A 25,554-nucleotide genomic window follows, 5' to 3' on the forward strand; every position below is an offset into this window, starting at 1 on the left:
CCGAAGCAGGCTCCAGGCTCTGAGGCTGTCAGCGCAGAGCCCGACGCGGGACTTGAACTCACAGACTGTGAGATCGTGACCTGAGCCGAAGTCAGATGCTTTACCGACTGAGCCAGCCCAGCACCCCTGAGAGCCACAGCTTTGATGTGATGTCTCGTAGCCGTATACAAAGACGTGAAGGTTATGCTCTGCATCTCTGAGCTGGGAGGCCACCGTCTCTATTCAGAGCAGAGAACCTCTCCTGCGATTACTGAGGCAACACGAGGTGGCCACATCTCATTTGGGAAAACAGCTAAAGGTTCCGTTTAGCCTGGAGACCGGAGGGTCCCTGGGGGGGGGGGGGGGAGGGGGGGGCCGGGCGGCTCTCTTCAGATGCCTGAAACGCAGCCGGTTGTGTGGAGGGCTGATTCACCTGCCTCTGTACCATCTTGAGGCACACGTCTCGGAAGTGGAAGTTACAAGCAGGCCACGTTCACATCAGTGCCCTGGGGTTCGGTGTCACCGCGAGAGCAAGGTCTAGCCACGCATCTCCTTTCCAAGTCTCCCACTCTTTCCTGCATCTGGCGGTGGGCAGTGGAGGGGGAGAGAGGGAGGGGCCTTGTGTGCACCCCCGCCCCCCCACCTCCCACTCCCAGCTATGCTCTGCTGTGGAACGGATATGCGTGCTTTGTGTCGGGCTCTTCTGATGCTCTGGGACCTCCGTGTCCCCTGAAAACGGTGCTGTTGGGTTCTTCTACTGGCCTCTGAGGAGGACCGGAGTCAGGGGTCTGGGGGAAGCTGCAGCCCCTCAACGCTTCGCAGAGGGGCTTAGGCCAGGAAGGGGTGGGTACCGAGTTTTCCCAGGGGTCACAAGAGGGAATTACAACAGGAAGAAACTTACAACTAAGCGCTGAAAAGGCACTGCCCCTCCCCCGCCTTTGCTCTTGATCCGGAGGAAGTTCTGTTCTCCCCTCCCTCTGTGTCCGGGCCCACGCACCCCCAATCCTTTCCTTGGCAACCTCCTTGCCACTTCCCGCTTCCCGCCCTCAGATCACACCGCCTTTTCCCAGCTATAATGTCCCCAGCTTCCAGGAAACACCTCCCTTCCCAGCCCTCCCCTCTGCCCCGGGATGCTCTCCCCCCAGGACAGCCCAGCACAGTGCCTGGGTTCCCATCCGCAGGCGTCCCGAGCCTGGGCTGTTGGGCCCAAGGAAGCTCCCAGCAGCCCTTCTGCTCCAGCCGGGCCCTCCTGCACCCTCCTCCCCACGGCCTGCTCTCCACGCCCGGCTCCCTGGGGTGACACCTTGCATGGGGACACAAATACGCACACTTCCTCTGAACAACCTTCGGTGCCGTGGGCTGGCTGAAGCCATGTTAAGAAAAGAAGAAACTATTTTCACATGGGCAACCGGCAAAGGTGTCCCCTGGCCAGCTCTGATGGCAGCCTTTTGTGTCACTTCTCATAACCCCAGTGAAGTGGGGTTTTCCTCCCTCCAGAAGCCAAGGCCGACTGTCTCTTAGGCCAGGGAGGTGGAGGGCCGGGCCCAGGAGATTTTTTTTTTTTTTTTAATATTTACTTATTTTGAGAGAGAGAGAAAGAGAGCACAAGCTGAGGAGGGGCAGAGAAAGAGGGAGACAGATGTTCCAAAGCGGGCTCCATGCTGTCAGCACAGAGCCCCACGTGGGGCTTGAACTCACGAACCATGAGATCATGACCTGAGCCAGAGTAAGACCAGCTGAGCCACCCAGGCTCAACCAGCTCAACCAGCTGAGCCACCCAGGCGCCCCGGGACACGTGAGATTTTTAATTTCTTCTAAAATCAGAAGGAGGGAAAAAAAGAACTTTTCAGTTGAAGACAATGGTTTAATATATATTATTTATATATGCATCTTTCTGTCAATACAGATATGAAGTATGATTTTTAGTATTTCGTACGGAAGCAGGGGCCCACGAAGGCCCAAGTTCCCATATATCCCACAAAAGTCAGAACGTGGTCCTGCCCAAAGCCCCCATCCCAGGTATCACCAGCCACAGAAACTTGAAAATGTAGATTTTTTTTTATTTATTTTTTTTTTTTTTTGGTCTCTTTCTTGAAGGTTTCAAAGACTGTCAGGACCAGTTTCTTAGGTGGGGTTTGAGGTTTGGAGTGGCTGGGGTCCCTTTGGTGGCCTCCCTAGGACCAATGTTGTCTCTAAGCTCAAGCTGAGTCTGTGGGCCCAGCCCCGGGATGGTAAGGGGACTGTGTGTGCCCTCCTCTGGGCCTGACCTCGGGGGCTCGGCTTCCTCCATTACAGAAGGAAGGACTTTGGAACGGCCTGAGCTTGGCAGTAATTCTGGATTGGCCAGTCATCGGAGATGTTGAAGATTTTCTCGTGGGCCAAAGGTTTTCTCTGTGCTCTGGGCGGATGAAGTCCCTCTGAGGATCCTGACGAATGAATTCTGAGACGTTAGGGTTCCCTGAACATGAGACTTTAGTGCTTTATTTCATTAGAACGTGAAGCCTCATGATACAGGGGAGAAAACCGAAGATGGAAAGAGAAAGCATGCCATCCATTCCAGCCTGACACAGATCCTGTGTTTCCTGCTCGCTGGTGACCCATCTGCGATGCCGGTGTCCTTTAGGGGTGCAGCTTCGAGAAAGCTCAAAGAAACGGCCCCAGCCGCCGCCGCCTTTTCGGACTGCGTTGCTCCGCACTGCCCGGTCTGTAGCAGGATCCTTGGACTCCGGACAGGTTTCTGGACTGTGCCGTACTCTGGTCATGCTTACTCTGCACTCCTTGGCTTTACCTGTGTGGGATGCCCAGCCCCTGGGACACGTATCTCGAGAGGTAAGCCACTAGCCATGTGGATCGCGAACACAGAAGGCAAACCAGAAACAATCCGTGCCATCGTCCGGGGAGAGATTCTGTCCGGGATTCTAGGCGGAGCCTCATGGCGAGCCCCTTCTGCAGCCCCTCTTGGGTGGGCAGAGAGGCTTGTTCCCGGACCTCCGGGTGGTGGCAGTGGGGCAGGTGGCCCCTGAGGCCTCCCTCAGAGCGTGCCTGAAGTTTGGTGCTGCGCCCAGCCTCAGGCGAACCAGGGCCTCTATCTGGGGGAGTACTCCTCACCTTGGCCTGCCTGCCTGACTGCATCACATCCCGCTGACTCAGTTGGCCTGGCCCTCGGATAAACAGCTTTGTTGAAAGGACGGTCCATTTGTTTACGCTGGAGAGTTTTTTTCTGATGAAACACAGCAGGCTGGTGGGCGATGTGCCCCATAATAGAGTCAAGTTGCACCGCGTGACTTAAAAACTCACATTAACAAAACCCACCAAAATGGTAACAGTGGCTGCCTTTGGGTGATGGACGATTTCTGCGTTGTTCTCTCTTTTATATTTCTGGGTGTTCTATTTTTTTTCCCCCACCGTAAACATTTGTTACTATTTTGTAATGGGGAAGAAATCACTGAAATAAAGGGGGTGGAACGTTTCACATACCATGGCATTTTAATTAAAAAAAAAATTTTTTTTATATTATTTTTGAGAAAGAGAGAGACAGAGTGTGAGCAGGGAAGGGGCAGAGAGAGGGAGAAACAGCCTCAGGCTGTGAGCTGTCAGCACAGAGCGCCTTGAGGGGCTTGAACCTATAAACCGTGAGATCATGACCCGAACCGAAGTCAGACCGTCAACCGACTGAGCCACCTAAGTGCCCCTTAATTTTTTTTAATGTTTAGTTATTTTTGAGAGAGAGAGAGAGACAGAACGTGAGCATAGGAGGGGCAGAGAGAGCGGGAGACACAGAATCCGACGCAGGCTCCAGGCTCTGAGCTGTCAGCACAGAACCTGACGCAGGGCTCGAACCCACAAACCACGAGATCATGACCTGAGCCAGAGTCAGATGCTCAACTGACTGAGCCACCCAGGTCCCCCTTAATTTTTTTTTTTTTTTAATGTTTAGTTACTTTTGAGAGAGACAGAGACAGAGTGCAAGCGGGGTAGGGGCAGAGAGAGAGAGAGAGACGCACAGAATCCAAAGCAGGCTCCAGGCTCTGAGCTGTCAGCACAGAGCCCAACATGGGGCTCGAACCCACGAACCACGAGATCATGACATGAGCCAGAGTCGGACGCTCAACTGACTGAGCCACCCAGGTGCCCCGCCATGGCATTTTAAACAAAGACTGAATGTTTGTGACACAGAGACCCAGAGCAGGAATAATGACGTGAACATTCTCTAGCAGATGCCTGTTACACGTGGTTCCCTCTCAGCCAGTGGCTGTGGCCTAGCTGGTGACAGGTAGAGCCTCTTGGTTCTTAGATCCATAGGGTAGCCCTTGTGAATAACGATGACACAAATACTATCTTCTTCTACCCGTCTCATCTATGTGTTTCATCCACGTGATACCCTGTGAGGTGGGCACTATTATCATCATGCCCATTTCAGAGAATGGAAAATGGAGGCATTGAGAAGACAGGTAGGTATAACTCTGGGATTGGAGACCCGGTAACACTTGGCCACAGAGCCTGGGTGCTAAACCACAGTGCCATTCTGCCTTTTGTAGGTGCAGAAATCCAGGTGGGACCTGAAGGAAGGACCGGCAGGCAGAGGAGGCAGACCATATGGGAGGATGTCGGTGCTCAGTCTGGGCTGGTTTGGGTGGGCCTTGACCACAGCATGGGCCAGGGAGAGAGTCTGGGAGTAGCTGGGGCCAACACCGTCTTGTTCTTCCTGCAGTGTGCTGGACATCTTCCCCACTGTGGTGGCCCTGGCTGGGGCCAGCCTACCCCAAGACCGGCACTTTGACGGCTTGGATGCCTCTTCCGTGCTTTTTGGCTGGTCACAGACTGGGCACCGGGTAAGTGGAGGAGGTGTGCGCCCCTCACCGGCTCTACGGGGGCTTGGGGTGCTGCTTCTCATCCGGGGCCACCTTTGTGCGAAGAGAACCATCCTGGGAACGTGCATGCCAGCGGCCCCTCCCGACCTAGTTGAAGAACCCCCGACGGATGAATCCTTTGAGACAAAGCTCTCTTTCCACCCCTCTCCCCCTCTTCCCCTGTGATCAATCCAGCTTGTCAATCCAGACTTACGTTGGACAGTCTGGCTTAGAGTGGGTGTGTATAGGGGTGCTTCTTGCCTGTAACATACGATTTTTTTCCGCAGTGATTTGTCTGACACATCGTAGGCCCCTGGCACATGTTTGTTGGACGGGGTGGCTGACTCGCCAGAGCGACTTGGGTATTGTGGGACTCCCCGACTAGAATGGAACTTCCCGAAGGCAGGGATCTCCCCCAGAATTCTCAGTGCACCTAACTGGGCCAGCACCCAGCCGGCAGTAAATGTGCATCTGACGAAGAAATGAAGGAACATTCCCCCTGGCTCCTGGAAGGCCCGGCCTGTGGCCCTACAGCCCCTGCTCCAGCTTTGGGGTTCTGCTCCCCAGCACCCCAGGGTCCCCTCTTCGTGTGCACTGAGGCATTCGTCGGCGGTGACAGCCAGGAAGTGCCGGCCCCGACGGCCTTTCCATGTCATTTCCGTGTGTTTTCCTTTCACCAAAAGGAAGAGGAAGTGGGAGGAGGGAACCCCAAGCACCTCTGTGAGGCCCGGTGAGCACATGGCTTCTGAGTTAGGGACCCACACATCAAAGGGTCTATTTGTGTCTTCACCCGAGGTTCACATGGAAGTGACTCAAATGCGCTGCTCGGATGTGGCCGGTGGTTTGTGACGCGGCCCCCGCCACGGAGCCCCGAGGGGGCCATCCGTGCTTCCGAGAGCGTTGCTGCAGTTTCTAGGGGTTGTCTGGCGCTGCCCGAAATGCCCTCTGATCAAGTACTGCTTCTCTCGGGACACCCAACCTTCTAGAGCTGCCCAGGCTTCCAGGCTGAGCCCCACCGCTGGGGAGCTGCAAAGAGCAGGAAGATGGTTTCCGCCTCCGGACTGGACGTTCGCAGTGTGTGACCCCGGGGGGTTATCGAAGACGTCAGTGGAGAGGTGCTCCTGAGTGTTTATCACCACGGCTACTAATAGAATCGTTGGGGTCACCAGGAAGTGCTTCAAGGACTCCGGGCTCCTTGACGCGGCCGCTCCTGCCTGTGGAAGCCAGAACCTTCGCGCTCACTTCCGCTCTCAGAGGGGAGAGCGGTCCCTCTCTCTAGTTGCAGCTCTTTCTTCTGCAGAGTCATGCTCAGGGCCTAACAGTTACTGGCCTAGTGTCCGACAGGGTTGGGCCCGGCGGGGGGAGTAGAGGCAGGCCCCAACACTGGTTGGGGTTTTCGTGGGGACAGATGATGTGTGGTAAGGTGGCTGCAGTAGGGGGCTGGCTTGCTCCCTGACCACGCCGCAGGGCCCAGAAGGAAACAGCCACCACTTACTGCTTGCAGGAAGCTGCTGATAGCATCTTCAAGAGCAAAGGCCCTGGGGTGCTGGCACCTGCAGGCTATATCCAGCCTCCCAGAGCTCTGGATTCCCTGCAGAGCCGAAGATGCTGCAGATAAGATTGTTTGGAGTTTGAGGGCAACCCAGGTAATTGTTGGCCCTGAATTGTTGGTCTTTTCTGCTCACCTGCTGAAAAGACTAGAGTAAAGCGTCCAGAATTTGCTGAACAGAGGGGAGGTCGGAGGCCAGGAGGTAGAGTGAGTGATGATAGAGACATACACGCACGTACATATGTGTATACGCACACATACAGGTCTCCGCGCGTGATTTTTTTTTAAACTTTTATTATTTTCTATTAAAACAATTTTTTCTTAACGTTTATTTATCACTGAGAGAGAGAAAGAGAGAGATAGCACAAGTCAGGGAGGGGCAGAGAGAGAGGGAGTCACAGAATCCGAAGCAGGCTCCAGGCTCCGAGCTGTCAGCACAGAGCCCGACGCGGGGCTCGAACCCACGACCCGTGAGATCATGACCTGAGCCGGAGTCAGAGGCTTAACTGACGGAGCCACCCAGGCGCCACGGCGTGTAATTTTTACTAAACACAATTGGGTTGTGTTCACACTCAGGTGTGTTCTGGGCGTGCAAGGATTCTAACGACTTAAGAGAACCATTCCAGTTTCAAGAAGCTCAGAGTAACTCCTCAGATGCTCATCTCGAAACAATATGCAGATACAGCTCAGCCATTCGGTCCTTCCCTATTTTGCAAATGAAGTAACCGCCCGGGGAAAGAGCTGAAGCCACCTAAGGCTAAGGCGTAGCTCCTTGGCACCCCCCCCCCCCCGCACCCCGCCAGGCCCCGTGCGGACAGGTTTAAGGGCAAGTAATGGGTGTGCAGTTTTCCTACTGTGCGGTCTTTTCACTACCCGCTTTGAGGACGGGTGGGACGTGGGGTGGTGTTGAAAATGTGCAACAGAGGCCGCCAGGCTGTCCGCTATTGCATCCAGCTGAGCCTTCTGCTTCTCATCTTGATGGGCCCAGGTCTGGGCACCGAGGGCAACCGCAAGGCGGGGGAGGGCGCCTCAGAGATCCTGCTTCGTGCTTGCCTGACTCCCTGGTGGAAGCTGGAGTTCGTCACGTTAACCACCGGTCAAGTCGTACCTCCGCCCCGGGTTGCCAACCGCCGAGGCCAAAAATTGCCCACAAAGAGGAAGGCGTCTTTAATGGCTCTTCACCTGCCAGTGCAGACTGGTCTGGGGCTGCTGTGGGTCAGAAAATGCGTGGCACCTCCCTGGAGGCCATACACCGGGGAGACCTGAGCAGGGGCTTGTCTCTGGAGCTCCGTCTGATCACTTCTCTTAGGGAGGCCCCTAGTGGTGAAAGACGCCATCCCCATCCGGAGTGGCTGCCCCCTTTTGGAGCCGGCTTTGCAGCCCCACCTGATGGGATTGGGGAGCCTGTGTGTGTGGGGGGGGCGTTACCACATAAGCACCAGCCTCTGGGGCCTAAGGGAGCCGCTCACCTGCTTCAAACAACAAAACAGAATGAAACAAAGCAAACAGGTAAGAAAGGCAACCAAGAGGGTGCAACATGTCTGCAGAAGATAAAAGTTATCTTTGAAGTGGGGACCCACCCTGGAGAGGACCTGTCTGAGGCTGTGATTCATGTATCAGTTTGCCAACCCTCTTCCTATGTGGGTGTAAACAACGCCGTGGCCAGTCTGCACAACAAAACCCACGCCCTCCTGTTTCTGAGAGGGAGCCATCCGGAAGTTTTGCTTCCTCTTCCTCTTGGATTTTGGAAGTTGCCTCTGGTAACGCTGCACAAATATCCTGGACGTAGCAGCCCACCCTTCTGGAGTGTCCGTCACCGAGACCCAAATACTGTCAACGATTTGAACCAGCGGACCGCGACTCCCATCTTCTGGAGGTCTGAGGACCTCCTTGATGGGCGGACAGTAGGTTTTCCAAGTCCCCCCACTTTCCGCCTCCGCCAGAAGGAAACCCAGTGGCCTCCCGCAGTGAGAGGCTTGGCTTCCTGCTGGGTGGGCAGAGGAGTGAGTTTTGAGTTACGACTTCTTTTCCTGTTTGGAAGGAGCCTGCTGTCATCATGCTGGCTGGGGACCTTGCAGGGACTGTCACGAGAGCCCAGCACGGAAGCTGCAGGTGCGGGAGGGACCCCGCCCTCGGTGGCATCCTCTGAGAGCCCGGAAAAACTTGGGGGGACAGCTGTTTACTGCTCCAACAGATGTTTCTCGCTTTTTTTTTTTTTTAATAGCCCCATGGAAACTTTGAATCACATAAGCGTCTTTGCAGTGATATATATTGGTCATGATTCATACCAGGGCAGTCTCACGCATCCAGCACCAACCCACCAAGGACACTGGTTGTTTATTTTCTACCGAATCCTGCCCTTGGCACGCCTGAATTCGGTGTTTCCATTCTGTAGGGCGATTCTTTCATCGATGGCCCGATGACGGGGGATTTCCTCAGTCCGAGGAGGGCAGGATTGAGTCAGGGAGTGAGGACATCTGTGTTCGGAGGTTAGGCTGTGCCCAGTTCTGCAGAAATCACGCCGAGCTGTCCTCTCAAGGACATGCCATCCTTGCTTGAGGGAGAGTTAGAACATTAACTGGATGCCAAGAAGCCGTGTTTCCCAGGAGCACCCGCGTCAGAATCCCTGGAACTGTCTGTAAGCCGTGCAGATTCCCAGGCCCCGTCTTGAACCTGAAGGGTGGGACACAGCCACCTGCGGCCCCGCCCTCAGGATGGTCCTGCGCCTGGTTTAGAGAACACGTACTGTGCTGCCTTGAAATTGTTCGATTTCGAACGAGGTTTCTCTCTTTCATTTTGCACCGGACCCTGCGAATTCTGCAGCTGGTACCGGGGGCCTAGGAGTCTGACCAGAGTTGCAGCCCATTCTGATTCATCAACTTGCCAAGGAGCTATTTCCTGCCCTCCTACCCCCCCCCCCCCACCCCCCCAAGCATTGGCCGGCGTGGACTACAGGCCTGTGTCTGTCAGTGTTTGGGGCCGTGGTGGGTGGGATGGACCGGCCACCGTGACAGAGAAAGGAATGCCTTCTAGGAAGCATGGGGGGCATGGTTGACGGGTTAGGAAGCTCTCTCTGCTGCTGTCTCTCAGGTGCTGTTTCACCCCAACAGTGGGGCGGCTGGAGAGTATGGAGCCCTTCAGACCGTCCGCCTGGAACAACACAAGGCCTTCTACGTCACTGGTGAGTCAGGGGCACCCACCTGGATCCACCCTCAGGCCTCCAGGAATGAGTGTGGGCTGCTCTCCCTCAGGGAGCCCTCAGCACCCCCCTCCCCCCCTCCCCCCACCACCCCAGGACAGGCCCTCTGCACCCACAAATACGAAAACAAGGTCTTTGTACTCTGCGCCCGAATTTCTAGCAAGCTCAGAGCTAGTCCGCACACTCACAAGGACTCTCACTCCACTGTTAGGCTTTAAATGCCAGTTTGGCCGGAATGTTAAATGGAAGCTTGGAGATATTTTAAGGTGTAATTTACTAGACAATAGACTGTTTCAGAGAATAGACTCTAGAGGTCTAGTTAGCAAACCGACAGAAGTCTCTCTGCTTCTTGATTCGCTCGGTGACTGTCTTAAATGTATATTTTAGAAATGTGATGCTGGGTCAGGATGGTTCCCAAAATCTTCCCAGGGGCTTCTGGCTGCGAACAGAATTCAGGCTCCTTCCATACCGGGTCGCTCGACTTTTCTGGTGTCGGTTCTCCCAGAGCAACCACCTTCTTCCTTGGCCTTCTATCAAGATCTCTTTCAGCGTTTAGGGCCTCACATCAAATCCTAGTACCTCGGTCATAAAACTCCCTCTCATCTTCTCAGCTGGGTACGATCTGGAGAAACTCTGGTAATGATCACGTTCTGCCCTATATGCCAGCCATTGGGGTACATGTTTTATTTTCCCTACTAGTTTTTTTTTTTTTAATTTTTTTTTTTAACATTTATTCAGTTTTGAGAGACAGAGACAGAGCACGAGTGGGGCAGGGGCAGAGAGAGAGGGAGACACAGAATCGGAAGCAGGCTCCGGGCTCCGAGCTGTCAGCACAGAGCCCGACGCGGGGCTCGAACTCAAGAACCGTGAGATCATAACCTGAGCCAAAGTCGGCCACTTAACTGACTGAGCCACCCAGGCGCCCCTCCCTTACTAGTTTTGCGCTCTCTGAACCCAGAGCTTTGTAAGATCTTTTATTTTTGTTGTCTTTAAGTGCTGAGCACTGTTTCTTGTGTCCCGCAGGAACCCTAAAATTTTTCTCCAAGTGAATGAAAAACGAACAAACAAAAACATAAACAAAACAAAACCAGACCCGGGACCTGGTGTGGATTTCAATTTGATTCAGTTATTTAATGTGAGAGTGTTCCAAAGCATTATATAATAAAGAACAGAAATTCTTTTCCCCGAGTATAAATACGTGATCCTGAAGAAAATGTGCCATAAAAACACAAGTTCTTTGAGTTCAGAACTTGAGGGATATTAAAAATGCCACAAAGACTCTTTTGATTCTCCAAAACCTAAAATGCAAACCAGTCAGATATTTGTTATGCTTTCGGATGGAAAATTTCTAGATTACAGTCCTTACATTACACTATCTCAGAGGTATGGCTTCTCCGGGCTGAGTTAATTTCAGAAGTCAAGACCCTGCCAAAAAAGCCCTTGGGACCACAGTGCTGGAATCCTAAATGTTACTATGAAGTAATTGGACCGTTTAAAACCATCACGATCAGACAAGAATTAGGATGCCCAGGGGAGGCCTCTTCTGAGGAGTCACCAAAGTCCCCGCAGTTAGCACGAGGATGAGGACGACAGACATCTCAACAGCTGGGGGTCGGGGGTGGAGAGTGTGACATGTTCTGATCCCTCCCTTCCCTTCCTCTTTGGAAAGTCTGCATCCTGGTTACTTAAAGCTGCTTTTGGATAAACGAGCTGTATTGACCTCTATCTACTACATTAGATTAGAGAAAGATGTGGAGGTTTCTTCACAGATTTTGAGGCGTCCCCCCCCTCTGGCTCCCTCCTTCCCAGATTTCACCCATCGATTTTCTTCCATTGTGGGAGTCCTGAGCTCTGATACCTTGATATTCCCCCGATGCCCCAAGCCAAAGAGAGGATAGTCTTCTTGGGCCCGAGCTGCACAGACTGGGCGGTGTCCCCAGGGGAATGAAACTCTTGAACACAGAGCCAACCCATGGTGACCTCTGCCTTTCATTTTTTTTTTTTTTTTTCAACGTTTATTTATTTTTGGGACAGAGAGAGACAGAGCATGAACGGGGGAGGGGCAGAGAGAGAGGGAGACACAGAATCGGAAACAGGCTCCAGGCTCTGAGCCATCAGCCCAGAGCCCGACGCGGGGCTCGAACTCCCGGACCGCGAGATCGTGACCTGGCTGAAGTCGGACGCTTAACCGACTGCGCCACCCAGGCACCCCTGACCTCTGCCTTTCAATGATCAAATTATTTTGTTTCTGCCTGCCTCCGTGATTTTCTGGTGCCTTCAATGGTTGGGGTTTTTTCCCCTAAATTTGTTGCCTAGAATTTGTAATTTTTACCCACGTGGGGTCCTATGCAAGCTATTTCATTATTCTGTGAAGTGGAAATCTTTAATTTTTATAAGGAGTCCATCCAAACCCTTGCTCGACTGGCTGCAAACCTCATGTCCCGTGCCCTTGACTGGCAATGAAGAAAAGCCAAATTCTAAGCAAAGACAGTGATTCTCAACTTTCCGCTGGCCGACCCAAATGTCAACCACGAGAGGAAAACCATTAATGAAGGGCTGTGCAACTTGCCCATTCTTCAATCCCTGTAAGAGGAGCCACTGGAGAAATTTCTCTCACACCTCAGTGAGAAGGAGCAAATGATAAGTTTCCACCTTCTGGTTTGGCTGCTAAGAAGCTCGGGGGCAAAGTAGGTGTTCAGGAATTCCTATATTTCATAAAAAATATATTTTTAACTATTTATTTTTGTGTATGAGGGAGAGAGAGTATGAGCAGGGGAGGGGCCAAGAGATGGGGTGACACAGAATGTGAAGCCGGTTCCAGGCTCTGAGCTGTCAGCACAGAGCCCGACGCCGGGCTCGAACTCACGAACTGTGAGATCATGACCTGAGCGAAGTCAGACTCTTAACCGACTGACCAACCCCGGCACCCCGGGAGTTCCTGTATTTCTGATGGCCGTCCTTTGCCTTGACTCCTTTTGTTGACTCAGTTGCATTACATTGATTTCTATCAGATGCCTGAACTACTTTTTGTATGGAAAAGGAAAAGAGGGGTGCCTGGGTGGCGCAGTCGGTTAGGCGTCCGACTTCAGCCAGGTCACGATCTCGCGGTCCGTGAGTTCGAGCCCCGCGTCGGGCTCTGGGCTGATGGCTCGGAGCCTGGAGCCTGTTTCCGATTCTGTGTCTCCCTCTCTCTCTGCACCTCCCCCATTCATGCTCTGTCTCTCTCTGTCCCAAAAATAAAATAAACGTTGAAAAAAAAAAAAATTAAAAAAAAAAGAATCTCAACTACAACCCAAAGTGAAATTACTCACCTAGCCTTCCCGCCCAGTCCACCAAACTGAGTATCTCTGGTATTCCAGAAATGAATTTTTGAGGAAAAAAAAAGAAAAAAAGAAAAAAAGAAAAAATCGAATTTACTCGCCAAGGGTGGAGGCGGGAGATACTTGATTGGCTGCTGTGCGGGCCCTGAAGGCAAGTCCGGGAGAAGTTCCAGATCATTCTGGAAGGCAGGAGCATCCCTGGGATGAGCAGCCGGAACCCCAAGGCGCTTTCTTTGACGGGGAGAACAGTTATTCGAACATACGAGTCCTGCTCTGTTTGCCTTGATTTACAATCCAGCACCTTCTCCTCTTTCCAGCACGGGGCCAAAGCTGGGTTTGATGGGGTGTTTGCTGTCACCCTCTCTCTAGGCGGAGCCAAAGCCTGTGACGGGAAGGTCGGGCCCCCGCGGCTTCACGAGCCTCCCCTCATTTTTAACCTGGAAGAGGATGTTGCGGAAGCCGAGCCTCTAGAAGAAGGCAGTGCTGAGTACGAGCGCGTCTTGCCCGAGGTCAGACAGGTCCTGGCGGACGTGCTTGTGGACATTGCTGGTGACAAGACATCCAGGGCGGATTACACTCGGGATCCTTCGGTGACCCCCTGCTGTGATCCCCACCGAAAGGCCTGCCGCTGTCACACCACCTGACCCATTTCCCCCCCCACTGTCCTCCCTGCATGCCACCTTGGGAGGGGGGTGGGGATGGCTGTGCTGAGCCGTAGGGAAAGGCACACGGGCTTTGGAGTCAGGCCGGGTTCAGGCCCCGGCTTCGGAACGTGGGCCGTCACTGAACCCACAGCTTTCGAGCTCATTCTGAGGACCAAGGAGGCACTATATGCAAATGACTGCCACGTCACGTGACGCGGAACAGGCACTGGATGCATTTTGGTTTCCTTTCTATGCACCCAGTTTTGCTGGTCGTTTTAGCATAGATTCATGCCAGCTGGGATCTAGGGCAGCACTTTTCCATCTTTAATATGCATACGTGTCACCTGGGATCCCTCGAGAGTGCAGATTCTGACTCCGTAGTTGCCCGAGACGCTCCATTTCCGGGCAGCTCCTGGGGGAAATGCCCTGAGTAGCACAGGTGCAGACTAGACAAAGCTAGACGTTTCCGGGTCTCAGAGCAGGCGAGCCCACGGATAAATCCGTGGCACTCCCTGTCTCCTCTCGCTCCCCCTTAAAGATCAAATGATGGTATTTTAAAGATTGTAAGCATTCCTTCTGCCTCCTAAAACCAGGAAGAAATGAACGTCTAAAAACTCAAAAACACATTGCCATGATTTTATTATAAGTGTCCTAAATGGGACTCCAAGGTAATAAATGATTCATTCCAATCACTGCAAAAATACTTTGCCTGGCTAAAAGCAGTCTCTCTATATGTCGTATACAAGAAAGACAATTCAAAGAGGTTTTCCTATACGTACATTTTTACATGGCATACATTTATTTAGAAAGGATGCCCTTGTTCGTATAAAGTTCCGGCTATAGACCAACGTGGTTAGTGAGCATCGACGCGATGGCTGTAACATATTTCATATAGTCTCTCCCAGGCCTGCTGGCAACCGGGGCGGAGGAGAGTTTGGTGAGCAGTGGACCGCGTCCCGTGGCTTAAGCAGGCGGCACCTGGGAGTCCTGCCCCCCTTTCTGCGCACACAATTGTACTCCATTCTTCCACCTTCCTTGTTTTCTCCACAACCACCTGACAGGGGGTGTCCTGCTTTCTGAGGTGCGCTTCTCATCATGACTGCTTCGTTTTGCCCTTCTGACTTCCACGGCACAAGATAATCTACCAAAATCAAAACAGAACGGCCTTAACTCTTTCCGGGAAGAGACTGGTAGGCAGGCTGGGTTATCAACAGATCTGTGCCCGCTCGGGGTCAGCAGGGGGAGGCTGGGCGCTGCGGATCCACGGACTGACCCTCACTCACGGCCACAGAAAATTCACCCATCTTCGGTATAGGCGAGTATGGCACGGTTTCAAAAAAAACGGACTACGTCTAAAATACGTGTGTGTGTGTTTATATGGGTATTGCATGTTTTTTTAAAAGGCTCATCTTACTTGTAAACACAGACTGTTAAGTCACTACTAAAGTCAGTAAATACCCTTGGTCCCAATTTGCTTATTCTTGCTTACAAGAGCAGACTAGTGTCGGAAGATATGCACACTTGTAAAGGTTGGTGTATTGCTGAGACAAAAGCTGCTTATCTTCCTGAATACAGCGTCTTTCTAAGGGACCAGAAACGATCAATTCTCTTTCCTTTCATTGTTTATGGAGCAAAGTAAGTCCCAAGGAGATAAGAGCGATCATATCCAGGCAAGTGCGAGTATACTTAGAAAACAAAAAAGACCCACTCGAGATGACCTGTGTTCCGAAGGCAAAGGCCCGGGGAGGGCCGCACGAGATTATCTGGGCAAGCCCATGTTCTTAGTTAACTGAAAGAGAAGTGATTTTAACCAAACGGAGACTCCAAGATCCTTTCGCAATCCTGGAAGTTTTTAAGGGACGTGGGTAGAGATGTGAATTCTGGACAAGATACAGAATAAAGGCAGGGAGGGGAGTCGCCCAGGATCTCCTCTCCGGTTGGACATCGTTGCCAATGAGGGCGTGAGGTGGTCCGTGTCCAGAGGACATCCCAGTGGCACTCACGCCCCTGGTCCCCGTGCGGTGCGATGAGGTGGAGAAGGCCGTCTGCTACGATGTCAGGAGCTCGCGGAAGCATGGCCCTCTCCTCCCCGTCTGCCTCTAGGCTGGAGGGCAGGCCTGGGGGTCTGATGGGCTTCTTGACCCCTACCACCAGCTCTAGGGTCTAACAGGGGCCTCATTCAGTGATCAGTGGTCTCGCTGGCAGGAAGCCTTCCTCGAGTATAAATAAAAATCCCGGATGCAATTTAAACCAGGTTTCACTCATCTGATCCTTAAGAGGGAGACGGGACAGCCGGCTCATAGCCAGCTTCCTGGCAGTGTTTAGGTGAACAGGCCTCTTGATAGGTTCTAGCACTCGTTTTTAAGCATCTCTCTCTTTTTTTTTTTTTAAAGCTCGAGGCAAATGATCTGCACAGTGTGCCTATTACTTTATGCGGCTTTCTTTGGCAGGGGCCCATCTCCTCCATGCCAAGATCTGCAGTACCCCAATTCTGTAAGTACAGAGCTTGTAGGGTTCACTTTGATTACTAATTAATCATCTCATAATCTTTTCTAGCAGTCACAGACTTTCACCAAAACCACTGAAATGGAACCTACTGAGGGAATGCTCCAAACCTGGACACGTGGGACACATCTATCCCTACGGCATCTGATCTATTCTGGTTCCTAGAAGATACAGCTGCAGGGAAATGACCACCAGCTTTGGGGGGGGGGGCGGGGCAGAAGAACTCCCTTTATGGCTAGTTCGGGCATGAGAACCCAAAGGCAAACCACTGGCTTATCAGGAGGCAGCAAGCCAACAGTTGTTTTTATCCTTAGAATTGGTATTTTTAAGAACCACCGCTCTCCACGCTTCACATATAAACTACTTGTTGGCATTGTGTTTGGCAATCTGCCGATCCAAAGCCCGGCACGTAGACTTCAAGCTGCAGTCTGTAAAGCCTTTATGGGAAAGCACAAAGCCAGCCCTCTGATGATGCAAAGAGGGACCCAAAACAGTCTTTTTTTTTCTTAAGCTGACTGGGCTTATCAGATTGTCCCAAGGTTCGTGTAAGAAAGAAGCTAGACTTGCACCCCATCCTTTTGCCGATGGAACTTCCACGGACACGAAAGGATCAGGAGCAAACATTCTATACTAAGACCTAACGGGCTCTGAGGCAAAGCCCAAGTGGCTGCTGCTCTCTGGCCCCAGCGGGGGTCACGCAGTTGACTCTCTTAAGTCCTGGCCCGCACACCGCTCCCATCTCTAAAGGCGTTCAGGTTCGCCCTCTGTGCCATTCGCTAACCGCAGCTCACAAGCGCGCTCCGTGCGTTGCTCTCAATGGAAGCTTGAGGCCTCAGAAGCTAAGACCCTGGCGGCCACCCAGGGAGAGAATCCTCTCGCTCCGGACAGGGACGCTAGAAAAAGCCAAGCTCTGCACCCAGCCAGCCCTGAGGGCTCTCGCTGCCGGGACAGCTGAAGCAGGGTGCAGGGAAACGCAGGGGAGCTCTCCCCCGGGGGCTCCCACCCTCCGCACGGCTGCTGGCAGCCTGGGGTCCGCCTCACCAGAGCCGGAGGAGGGTGAGGGTCCGGCTGGCTTGCAGAGAGCAGCGGCCCAGCCCCGCTAGAGCATCGTCGTTAGCAAAGAGGTGGCAGGATTCCACAAGAACATCCTTAGGAGCCTCAGGAAAACAGGAGTTGATGCAGGCGTGAATTCCTGCCTTGCGAGCAGCAGAGATAGTGCTAACGAAGCCAAGTTAAGGGTTCCAGGCCTCCGGACGTAGTGAGGCCGCCGAGACCCCCCCCCCCCCCCCGCCGGATTAGTATCCGATGTTATTCTAATGCTGCCGTGTTCAGCCCGACACCTGGTGGCCAGTCTACAGGGTCTGAAGCACACAGCACGGCACGCCGTCTGTGGCTTTCTGAACGGGAGGGAGGAGGTTAGCTGTTACAGGACTAGACCACCGGGAAAGTGACCTAGCCTCGTGCGCGACGGGAAGGTTTCCCTCCCAGCACACGGACTGGGCCGCTCTTTTAGGGATTCCTACTGCTCACAGGGGGAAATTCATTCTCGTCGTCAAGGCATACTGGTCCCGTCGCAAACTCATGTTCAGGAATAACCTCTCCTCGGAGGGCCCCGCCGTCCTCAGAATAACCTGGAAAGCAAGAATGAGACATGAGGGAAGCCCCCCGGCCTGTTGTGATGCTCTGACCCCGGGACAGGACCTCCAGGGAAACCAAGGAGGCCACCTTTGCCTTTCGAATGGAGAGACTGCTTCCGGTGAGTCAGAATCCCCACCACTTAGGGTCTCGAAGCCCCCGGATGGGCTGACCTCGCCCACCCTTCCACCCCGGGCCCCTCCAACTTTCCACCTGTTTGCAATTCTCAAAGAGGCGAAGCCTCGACTCTACGTGTGAGGGAGACAGCCATTTTGGGCCGTGCCTGCCAGGTTTAGGGACCTGGGTTTAAAGGCTATTCTCAGGGCCGCACCTGGGGGGAAAGAAGTGGTTCGGGAAGAGTGCTCTGTTCACAGGTGACCATGAAGACTGAAGAGCTGCCGTCAGAAACGGGCCCCCAGGACACCCCCAGCCAGGCCCCCACGGCCACTCACCTGGCACGGTAGAGGCAGAAGACGTGCTTGGTCTGGCCACGGTCGCTGCATAAGACTGAGGTAATGGAGGTCTGAGGTCATTTTCTTTGTTTTCTTCTGTTGTTCCTGAGCTAAGCAAGCTAATGGCAGCAATTAAGGGGAGGGGGAGAAAAGAAAAAAGAGCTCATCACATGTGCAGGAAACTTCCAGAAGGAAAAGTACTAGGAAGCTCAGGCTTGCCCCCTTGAGTTTAAAGTATGGACCTATTGGGGGCGCCTGGGGGGCTCAGTCGGTTAGGCGTCTGACTCTTGGTTTCGCACGATCTCACGGCTCGTGGGTCTGAGCCCCACATCGGGCTCTGTGCTGACAGCGTGGAGCCTGCTTGGGCTTCTCTGTCCCTTTCTCTCTGCTCCTCCCCGGCTCGTGTACTCACCCTCTCTCAAATAAACTTAAAAAAAAAGAAAAAGGACTGATGAGGACACTGCTGGGTCACATGACCTAAACAGCGCCCTCGAACTGCTGGGGTCAATCATGCAACTTCACAATGACCCCTTTCTCTTGTACTGACTGAATGAAGATTGGCCCTTTGCTCTTTCTGGTACGCTCTGGCCAGGACGCTAAGACTCGCTCACAAAGGGGGGCTCCGCGGGCCAAGGGGAGGGGGCAGTGGCAGCTCGTGGGATCCTGTCACAGCAGGAAGAGGTCGCCTTGTCAAGAGGTCACAGATGTCAGGAGAACTTTTCAATTCCCTTTGGCCCACATTTTGGAGCTCCCAGTATGTACGAGGGAACGTAGGAGGAGGAAGGGGCCGTATGAAGTCATTCTGCTTCTTCAAGTGCACATTACGCATCTCAGCAACTCTTCCAGAAGCCTACAGCGTGGCGGGGGTGCCTGACGTGGAGCCCCGCGAGGAGCGCGTGCCCACTAGAAGTGGGCCACCGAGAACACCAGCCAGGACGACAGACAAGCAGGGCACCGAAGCTTGTCGTTCTTGGCCACGTGACGGCTTGACACAACCAGCTCTTAAAGAGGCTTTCTGAAAACTAGTCTCTTCACCTGTGGGTCTTGATTAAGACACATTCTCCTCCGTCCTGAGGGTCCAAATTGTAGATGTAAAGGTGTCCATCGGAAGATGCGACCAGGAGTCTTGGCAGTTTCTGGATCCTAAGAGCCAAGTAAAATGCGTGCTGTGACCTCAACGGAGGCAGGTAACCAGGTTGGCTTCAAATGACACAGCCTCCCCCACCCCATGGCCCCAGGCTCCTTCTCCTGCCTTCAGGAACCCTTTACCCGGCCCACTGGCCCCAGATCCTGGGTTTCTGGCTATTTCTTGGCATTATGACCTACTGATCCACCTTGAGGGTTATTTCTCATCTTGGAAGACAACTGTGTGGACGAGACAAACGACGTGTGCGTCTGCTATTACTCTGAAAAGGTGCCACCGAGGAAATCAGCGGACCTGAGTGGGACATGGCCTCTGGCTTATACGTGTTTCTGCCTTTAACCGTGACGGAAAGGACAAAGGACAAAATCGGCTGGCTCGTTTTATGAACTTCTAAAAAACGTTCGCCTTCCTTAACAAACTCTTTCAAACCCCTTGGACAAAACATCTGTCGACCTCACAGGCGTCAGAACCTACGGAGCCGGAGTCTTTTTACAGACTTACTTAGAAGAACGGGAACTGTTTTCGAGACAGCGTCGGCAGAACCACAAGGTTCAAGTTCCCACGCTGGCTCGCGGCCGCCCCCCCCAGAACACGCGTGACAACCAGAGAGGGCGGCGGCTGACGGCTACGGCCCTTCTTCGGGGCCTCCTTCCTTCTTTTTCTCCTGGCGCGTGTTCGGGGACCTGTGTGCTTTGGGCAAACCGAGCCGTAGAAGGTGGTGCCTGCAACAGCGGGTGGCGCCATACGTACGTGGAGAGGGTGCAGATGTTCCTCTGCCCAGAGAAATGCAAGCGCCCGGTGGCAAAGGCCCTGTCCTGGTTCATCATGTCGGACACCTGGGCGGGGAGGTAGTTGGAAGCGGCCATGAACATCTTTCCCATGTAGCCAGTCCAGGTGGAGGGCTCCTCGGGTCGGCTGCGGGGACAAGGCACAGGAGGAGGGAGGTGGGCACCGGGCCAACGCTCGGCACAGCCCCGTGCTGTGAGCGGCGCTCACCGCAGCGGGAAGGAACTGTGCCCTTAGCATAATGTTCTGCCCACCTGGAACGGCTCGGGACATGCTATTCTGGCAATTCTGAAAGGGCATCGAGTGCTCGTTTGTCCTTCGGAAGGACCACTGCGAAGCTGTTAAGAGCTTCCCCACGCGACTGCTTCCCTACATTAAAAAAGTTGCAGGTGATGGTTCGTCTGGTCTCCGGACTCCTAAAAAGGGGGCCAGGCGAGGGCACGAGATGAGATCGCCGTGTGGACTCGGAAAACTAAGCTCCAGCCTGGCTCGGGCCCACGGAAGGACGCCGCGATCTCAGCGGCAGGGCCTCCCCGGCCAGACTGAGTGGGAAGCAAACCTCCGGGCAGGAGGCCCCGGGCGCTGTGTGATTTCAGCCCTGAAGCCACCCTGGTCCCCGGTGAGCCGCGGCGCTAGGGAGAACTCGAGGGGACCCGGTGCACCCCCTACAGTCCTCCAACGCCATCCCAGCGTGGCCGCCAGATGGAGGGGGCGGGCACCGGTCGCCGGGAGGTGACGATGGATGGGGGCACACAGCCGCCTCCGTGCTCGGCGCACCGGGCAGCGCCTCAGGGACCGGGCTGGCCGCGTGCTCCTGGGAGCACCTGCCGAGAGGCCCCTTGTCTACGGGCCCGGAGCTTGGTGGGGAGCGCGGGCTGGAGCTCAGAAGCACGGGGGTTTATTTCTCACTCTGTTACCACCCGGCTGGGGACAGTCACAGGCACTGAAAGTGGGCGCGATGGCAGTGGTTCGTCTGTTACTGTTTCGATAGCTGCTGCCGAACACTTATTGGTGCCCGTTGTGTGCCAGGCGCTACACCACACGCTTCAGGTTGAGGAACCCGCCGAACGCTCGCAACAAGCCCGAGACGCACCGCTGAGTATTTTGTACGAAAGCACAGAAAGCGGAAATCACCTGCCGGGGTCTCGGAGCGCGTGAAGGGGCAGAGGCGGGGTGTGACCTCGGGAGGGCGGCCCCGGGGTCTGCGCTCCCGTGCGTTCCACCACCGAGGTTCTCCCGGCAGACACTCACCACTCCCGTGAGGACAAGTAAAGCCGAGCGCGTGGCACTCATAAGGAGTCGCTCGTGCGGACAGCGGTGGCACAGGCGAGTCAGGGCCTGGCTCCTCCAGCCTCACGAGTGTTGTGCGCCTGGCAGTTACTCACCTGTTGGTGAGGTGCTCCAGCTTGAAGATGTGCACGGTCTCGGTGTTGCTTGAGGCGCAGAGGAACTGCGAGTCCATACTAAAAACTAGGGAGCTGATTGTCACGTACCTGGGAACACAGCGACGTACAGACAGACTACTGAGCCAGGAGCGTGAGGGCGATCACTTTATAGCTCAAAAACCAGCTTGGTAGGAGAACTGAATGTGTCCTGGAGAGTCTGGGTGTTCTAACGTCTCCTTGACATTGCATCACGCACACTTAGAAATTAGCGTTGGGAGGACTGGTAAAGGGTCCCTGTCTCGGGAAGAAACAAGGCACCGCCCCTTTCTGGCATCTCGTTAGTTTTCCGGCTGTTCGGGCACCGATCGGGCTGCAAACGCCGCAGCCGATGGGATCCCGGCCCATTCACTTTACAAGCTGCTTTTGGATGGTGATTTGCTCGCCCTCTCATTTCTCCTTTGCAAGCTGCCCTCGCACACCTGGGAACAGGGCTGTGACGGCTGAAATCCTGTGTGAAAGCGGCAGCCGAGGGGGCGCCTGGGTGGCTCTGTCGATTAAGCGTCTGACTCTTGATTTCGGCTCAGGTCATGATCTCAGGGATCACAGGGTGGAGCCCTGTGTCGGGCCCTGTGCTGAGAGCGTGGAGCCTGCTTGGGATTCTCTCTCTCCCTCTTTCTCTGCCCCTCCCACATCTCAGAATAAACAAGCAAGCAAACAAACAAACGAATGAGCAAACCCAGCAGCCATGCTGTCGGGTGCACGAAGCACCCGGCACGGCATCGAAGGCAGTTACCCGAGGAAGTACAGTTCTATCTCCTCCGGGGGGGGAGGGGGGCACAGAGCCACCCTCCGCACTTGCCCCGGCGGGCCGCCAGCCCCGCGCTGCGGGCGGGACTCCGGTGGGTCCCGTAACACGGGCTTCACGGTGAACACAGACCTTTTCATTCCTCTCCGAAACTCGTAGAGCTTTCGCCCGTCGGGTACAGAGAACACCCGGATGACGGTGCCCTGAGAAAGCAAGCAGGGGGACATTTCGTACCATTGATGGCCTCGGACAGAGACGTCCCTTCAGAGGGGAGCTTGTTTTATTGGTGTGGAACACCTGTCTCTAAGGGGGAGGCACAAAGTGTTGAGCATGGGGGGGGGTTTGTTTGTACGTTGCCAGAGAAGCCACTCCTGGCACGTTTGGGTCCCTTTTCCCTCCCCACCCTGCACCCCAAGGCTCTGTGTGTGTTTGCTCGAAATGCTCGGGCTTCCTAGAACATTGCCTGTACCTGTCAAAAACCACTTGTGCTTCGTGGCATTTGAAATTCAACTTGATCACCTTCCCTGACCATTCCAGTCAGAAGAGATCAATTTCTTCTGAATAGCACAACATTTTGTTGACACTGCTTATGAAATGCGGAATCTGTCTGCATCTAGGGATAACGCGCACACACGTTTGTCAATAAGACCACCCGTTTCTGTGCCACATATCTCGTATCCTGCCTAGCACAGGTCTTTGGTCTGTTGAATTAATAAACGTATCAGTCTACACAGCGTGCGTGGGTCAGAGACTCCCCTCGGATATGGATTCCGAGTGGGTCCAGAGACCAGTCAGTCCTTGTCCCCAGTCTCCTCTCTTCAGATCTTTGGTCCTGAGGGAGCCATTCAGTGGAGCCCTGACCTGAGAGCCCCCTGAACACGAGGTGCAGGGAGTGAACTCACTTTTTCAGATGCGCTCGCTAGTTTGGAGCCCGAGGCATTGAAGGTGATGGCGGCCAGCGTCCCCTCGTGGGCAGCAATCGTGCAGACAGTTTTCTGTTGGTAACAAGGGAAAATGGATATCGATGCTGGGGAAGATCCCTCTCCTCTCTCTTTTCTTCCCAGACACCCTCCCTCATTTGCTGGGCGCCCTGTCTCTCCCTTCCCACTGGCCATTTCCAGAGAAGCCGTTCATCCTTTCCGAGTGTATCTAGATTCTGCCTCCAGAGCCCTTCCGTCGCTACCCCTTGTCCCGCCCTCGGGATGACGGACAGCCAGCCGCATGCCCCACGCGGGCGATGCGGCCATGGCTGTCCTCGCGCGCAGCAGTGGGTGACTTCCCGCAGCCATCGTGCCCTGCTCCGTGAAGCCTCGGAGAGCAGGGGACAGGGCATGTGAAACATCTGCACGCTGTCACCGGCTGTGACGTGGCACAGCGGGACACCTTCAGTCTGACAGTGGGCCGCCAGCTGGCGAGCAGTTTCCGCCACACCGTGGATGTCTCACCGGGCCAGACGTGCTGCCTCACGGTCACATTGACTGATGGTAGCGGGGGCGATATTACTGCCTTGTCCTCCACACCCCACCTCCCTGGCCAGGACAGACCCCGCCCCCCCCCCCCCCCCCCCCAGGATGGCTTCTCCCTCCACACCTCACCCCTGCCAGCTCACCAGGGAGTGTCCGTCGTAAAGCACAATCTCGCCTGTGGTCAGGCTTCCAGGATAGGCCACGTAAGAATTGGAATGGTTGATAGAGAGGGCACAGAGACCTGCAAAGAATGAACCACGGATGAAACCCTGCCTGGAAAGGGCATCCGAAAACCGCGCGACTCCAGTGCCACCTACTGGCGAGGGGAGGAATAGCCTAGCCAATGTTGACTTTTGAGTTGGTTCTTCTAAACCTTCTAATTTACGCCCTTGAAGTTCGCAGGGGAAGACCTCATGACCTCATGACCAGCCGTGTCTTCTCCCCGGAGAAGCAATACGAACCCAGAATACTGAAAATGCTCTTCTTGCCATTTTACCCCCCCCCGGGCTCTGAAACCACATCCACTTCTCTTGCGTTACCCTCCAAGGCTGTAAGAGAAGTTACTCTTCACGGAAATAAATCTTCCTGCTATGAAAAGGCAGCATGTCGTGGCCTTCCTGCAGGCGATTACCTGCAGCTGGCCAGTCATGTCAAGATGGAGAACAGGAGGCGGAGGGTGGGGGGAAGGACCCATTTAGAAACTGCCCCCTATCTAAGCCAAACGTCCTGCCTTGAGAAGAGAGATGGGGGCCCCCAGAGGTGGAAGCTCATCTGAGGGAGGAGGGCCTTTCTTTTAAATGTTTATTTTGAGAGAAAGAGAGAGAGAGCAAGAGTGCGAGTGGGGGAGGGGCAAAGAGAGAGGGAGAGAGAGAATTCCAAGCAGGCTCGGCCTTGTCCGTGGGGAGCCTAACTTGGGGCTCGACCCCACGAACCACAAGACCATGACCTGAGCTGAAATCAAGAGCCAGACACCCAACCGGCTGACCGAGTCACCCAAGTGCCCTGAAAGAGGACATTTTGGATTGAAGATGCCCTGACAATATTCTGGAAGGGTAAACAGCCAATGACACCATTGAGCCGACCTAAGTTATTTTTGTTTATAAGGAGACTCAAGGGGGGGGGGGGTAAATCCGAAAAGCGTTTAAGTAAAGGATTTTCACAACAATGGTCTGGATTAATAGTAGAAGTGTATGTTGACAGAAGTGAATTCAAAGAATTGTTAGAACCAAAAGCATTAGCAGCATAAGATCTTCGCGACTAGGCAAGAGAGACATCTTTTTAAATACAAACTGCAACTGACATCTTTGTGACAAGTCAGCATATTAAATGGGTTTATTACATAATAAAAACTTTAGGCTAAAATGTACCTAACCTAATCTGCTGGGGGGAAAAGCAGAGGAAAAAAAAAATCCATCGTTGAGAAGCGAAACCCAGGTCCTCCCTCCTGCTCTCTGGCTTTGTTGAAGACATAGCCAGGGCTGTGCCCTTGGCCCTCGACATGCAGAACCGTGGGAGGAAAGTGACGGGGCCCAGAGCCCTTACCTGTGTGCCCCGGCACCCTGCAACCCCTGCCTGTACACGATCACTCTCAGCCCCACCCTTAGGAAGGGACTCTCATGTCTCCCCAGTTCTGCCCGGGCGACAATGCCCCATCTCCTCCGGGCTCTTTGCCACGCAAGTGCAATTCCGAGAGCAGCTGGCAGGCAGAAGGCACTGTGATCTTGTGAAACTCGTGAAAAGGGAGGGAAGCGCATTGGGAGGTTGGGGCGGCCTGCGCGGTGGGTTCCCACAGGGCTGCTCAGCAGAAGAGATGGTTGAGAGACTGGATGTGGCAA

At 54.1% G+C, this 25,554-nt stretch overlaps 2 protein-coding genes and 1 long non-coding RNA gene across 9 annotated transcripts in view; 1 reads left to right on the forward strand and 2 right to left on the reverse strand.

Moving 5' to 3' along the window:
• The window catches only part of ARSG (arylsulfatase G), a 109,341-nt gene extending 95,097 nt beyond the window's left edge, over nt 1-14,244 (forward strand). For 3 of the 4 annotated variants that reach the window (XM_045489530.1, XM_045489531.1, XM_045489532.1), the window contains 3 exons: nt 4,691-4,811; nt 9,469-9,559; nt 13,267-14,244. In XM_045489530.1, coding sequence (XP_045345486.1) covers nt 4,691-4,811; nt 9,469-9,559; nt 13,267-13,541 — 487 coding nt within the window. In that variant the 3' untranslated portion in view covers nt 13,542-14,244. The remainder of the gene's footprint in view (nt 1-4,690; nt 4,812-9,468; nt 9,560-13,266) is intronic. The other variant, XM_045489533.1, reaches the window with a different exon arrangement.
• LOC123603971 lies at nt 10,688-12,379 on the reverse strand. Its single transcript, XR_006715146.1, has 2 exons — nt 11,794-12,379; nt 10,688-11,557 (listed from the first exon to the last, which is right to left on the reverse strand). It is a non-coding gene; the product is annotated as an uncharacterized LOC123603971 (long non-coding RNA).
• WIPI1 (WD repeat domain, phosphoinositide interacting 1) overlaps nt 14,157-25,554 on the reverse strand; it is a 31,636-nt gene continuing 20,238 nt past the window's right edge. For 2 of the 4 annotated variants that reach the window (XM_045489534.1, XM_045489536.1), the window contains 10 exons: nt 23,863-23,960; nt 23,156-23,248; nt 22,386-22,456; nt 21,449-21,556; nt 20,028-20,192; nt 19,169-19,276; nt 18,134-18,252; nt 17,577-17,677; nt 17,088-17,203; nt 14,157-14,682 (listed from right to left, as the gene is read on the reverse strand). In XM_045489534.1, coding sequence (XP_045345490.1) covers nt 14,682; nt 17,088-17,203; nt 17,577-17,677; nt 18,134-18,252; nt 19,169-19,276; nt 20,028-20,192; nt 21,449-21,556; nt 22,386-22,456; nt 23,156-23,248; nt 23,863-23,960 — 980 coding nt within the window. In that variant the 3' untranslated portion in view covers nt 14,157-14,681. The remainder of the gene's footprint in view (nt 14,683-17,087; nt 17,204-17,576; nt 17,678-18,133; nt 18,253-19,168; nt 19,277-20,027; nt 20,193-21,448; nt 21,557-22,385; nt 22,457-23,155; nt 23,249-23,862; nt 23,961-25,554) is intronic. The other 2 variants (XM_045489535.1, XM_045489537.1) reach the window with 1 other exon arrangement.

This window comes from Leopardus geoffroyi, chromosome E1, assembly GCF_018350155.1.
Source record: "Leopardus geoffroyi isolate Oge1 chromosome E1, O.geoffroyi_Oge1_pat1.0, whole genome shotgun sequence".
NCBI classification, from domain to species: domain Eukaryota; kingdom Metazoa; phylum Chordata; class Mammalia; order Carnivora; family Felidae; genus Leopardus; species Leopardus geoffroyi.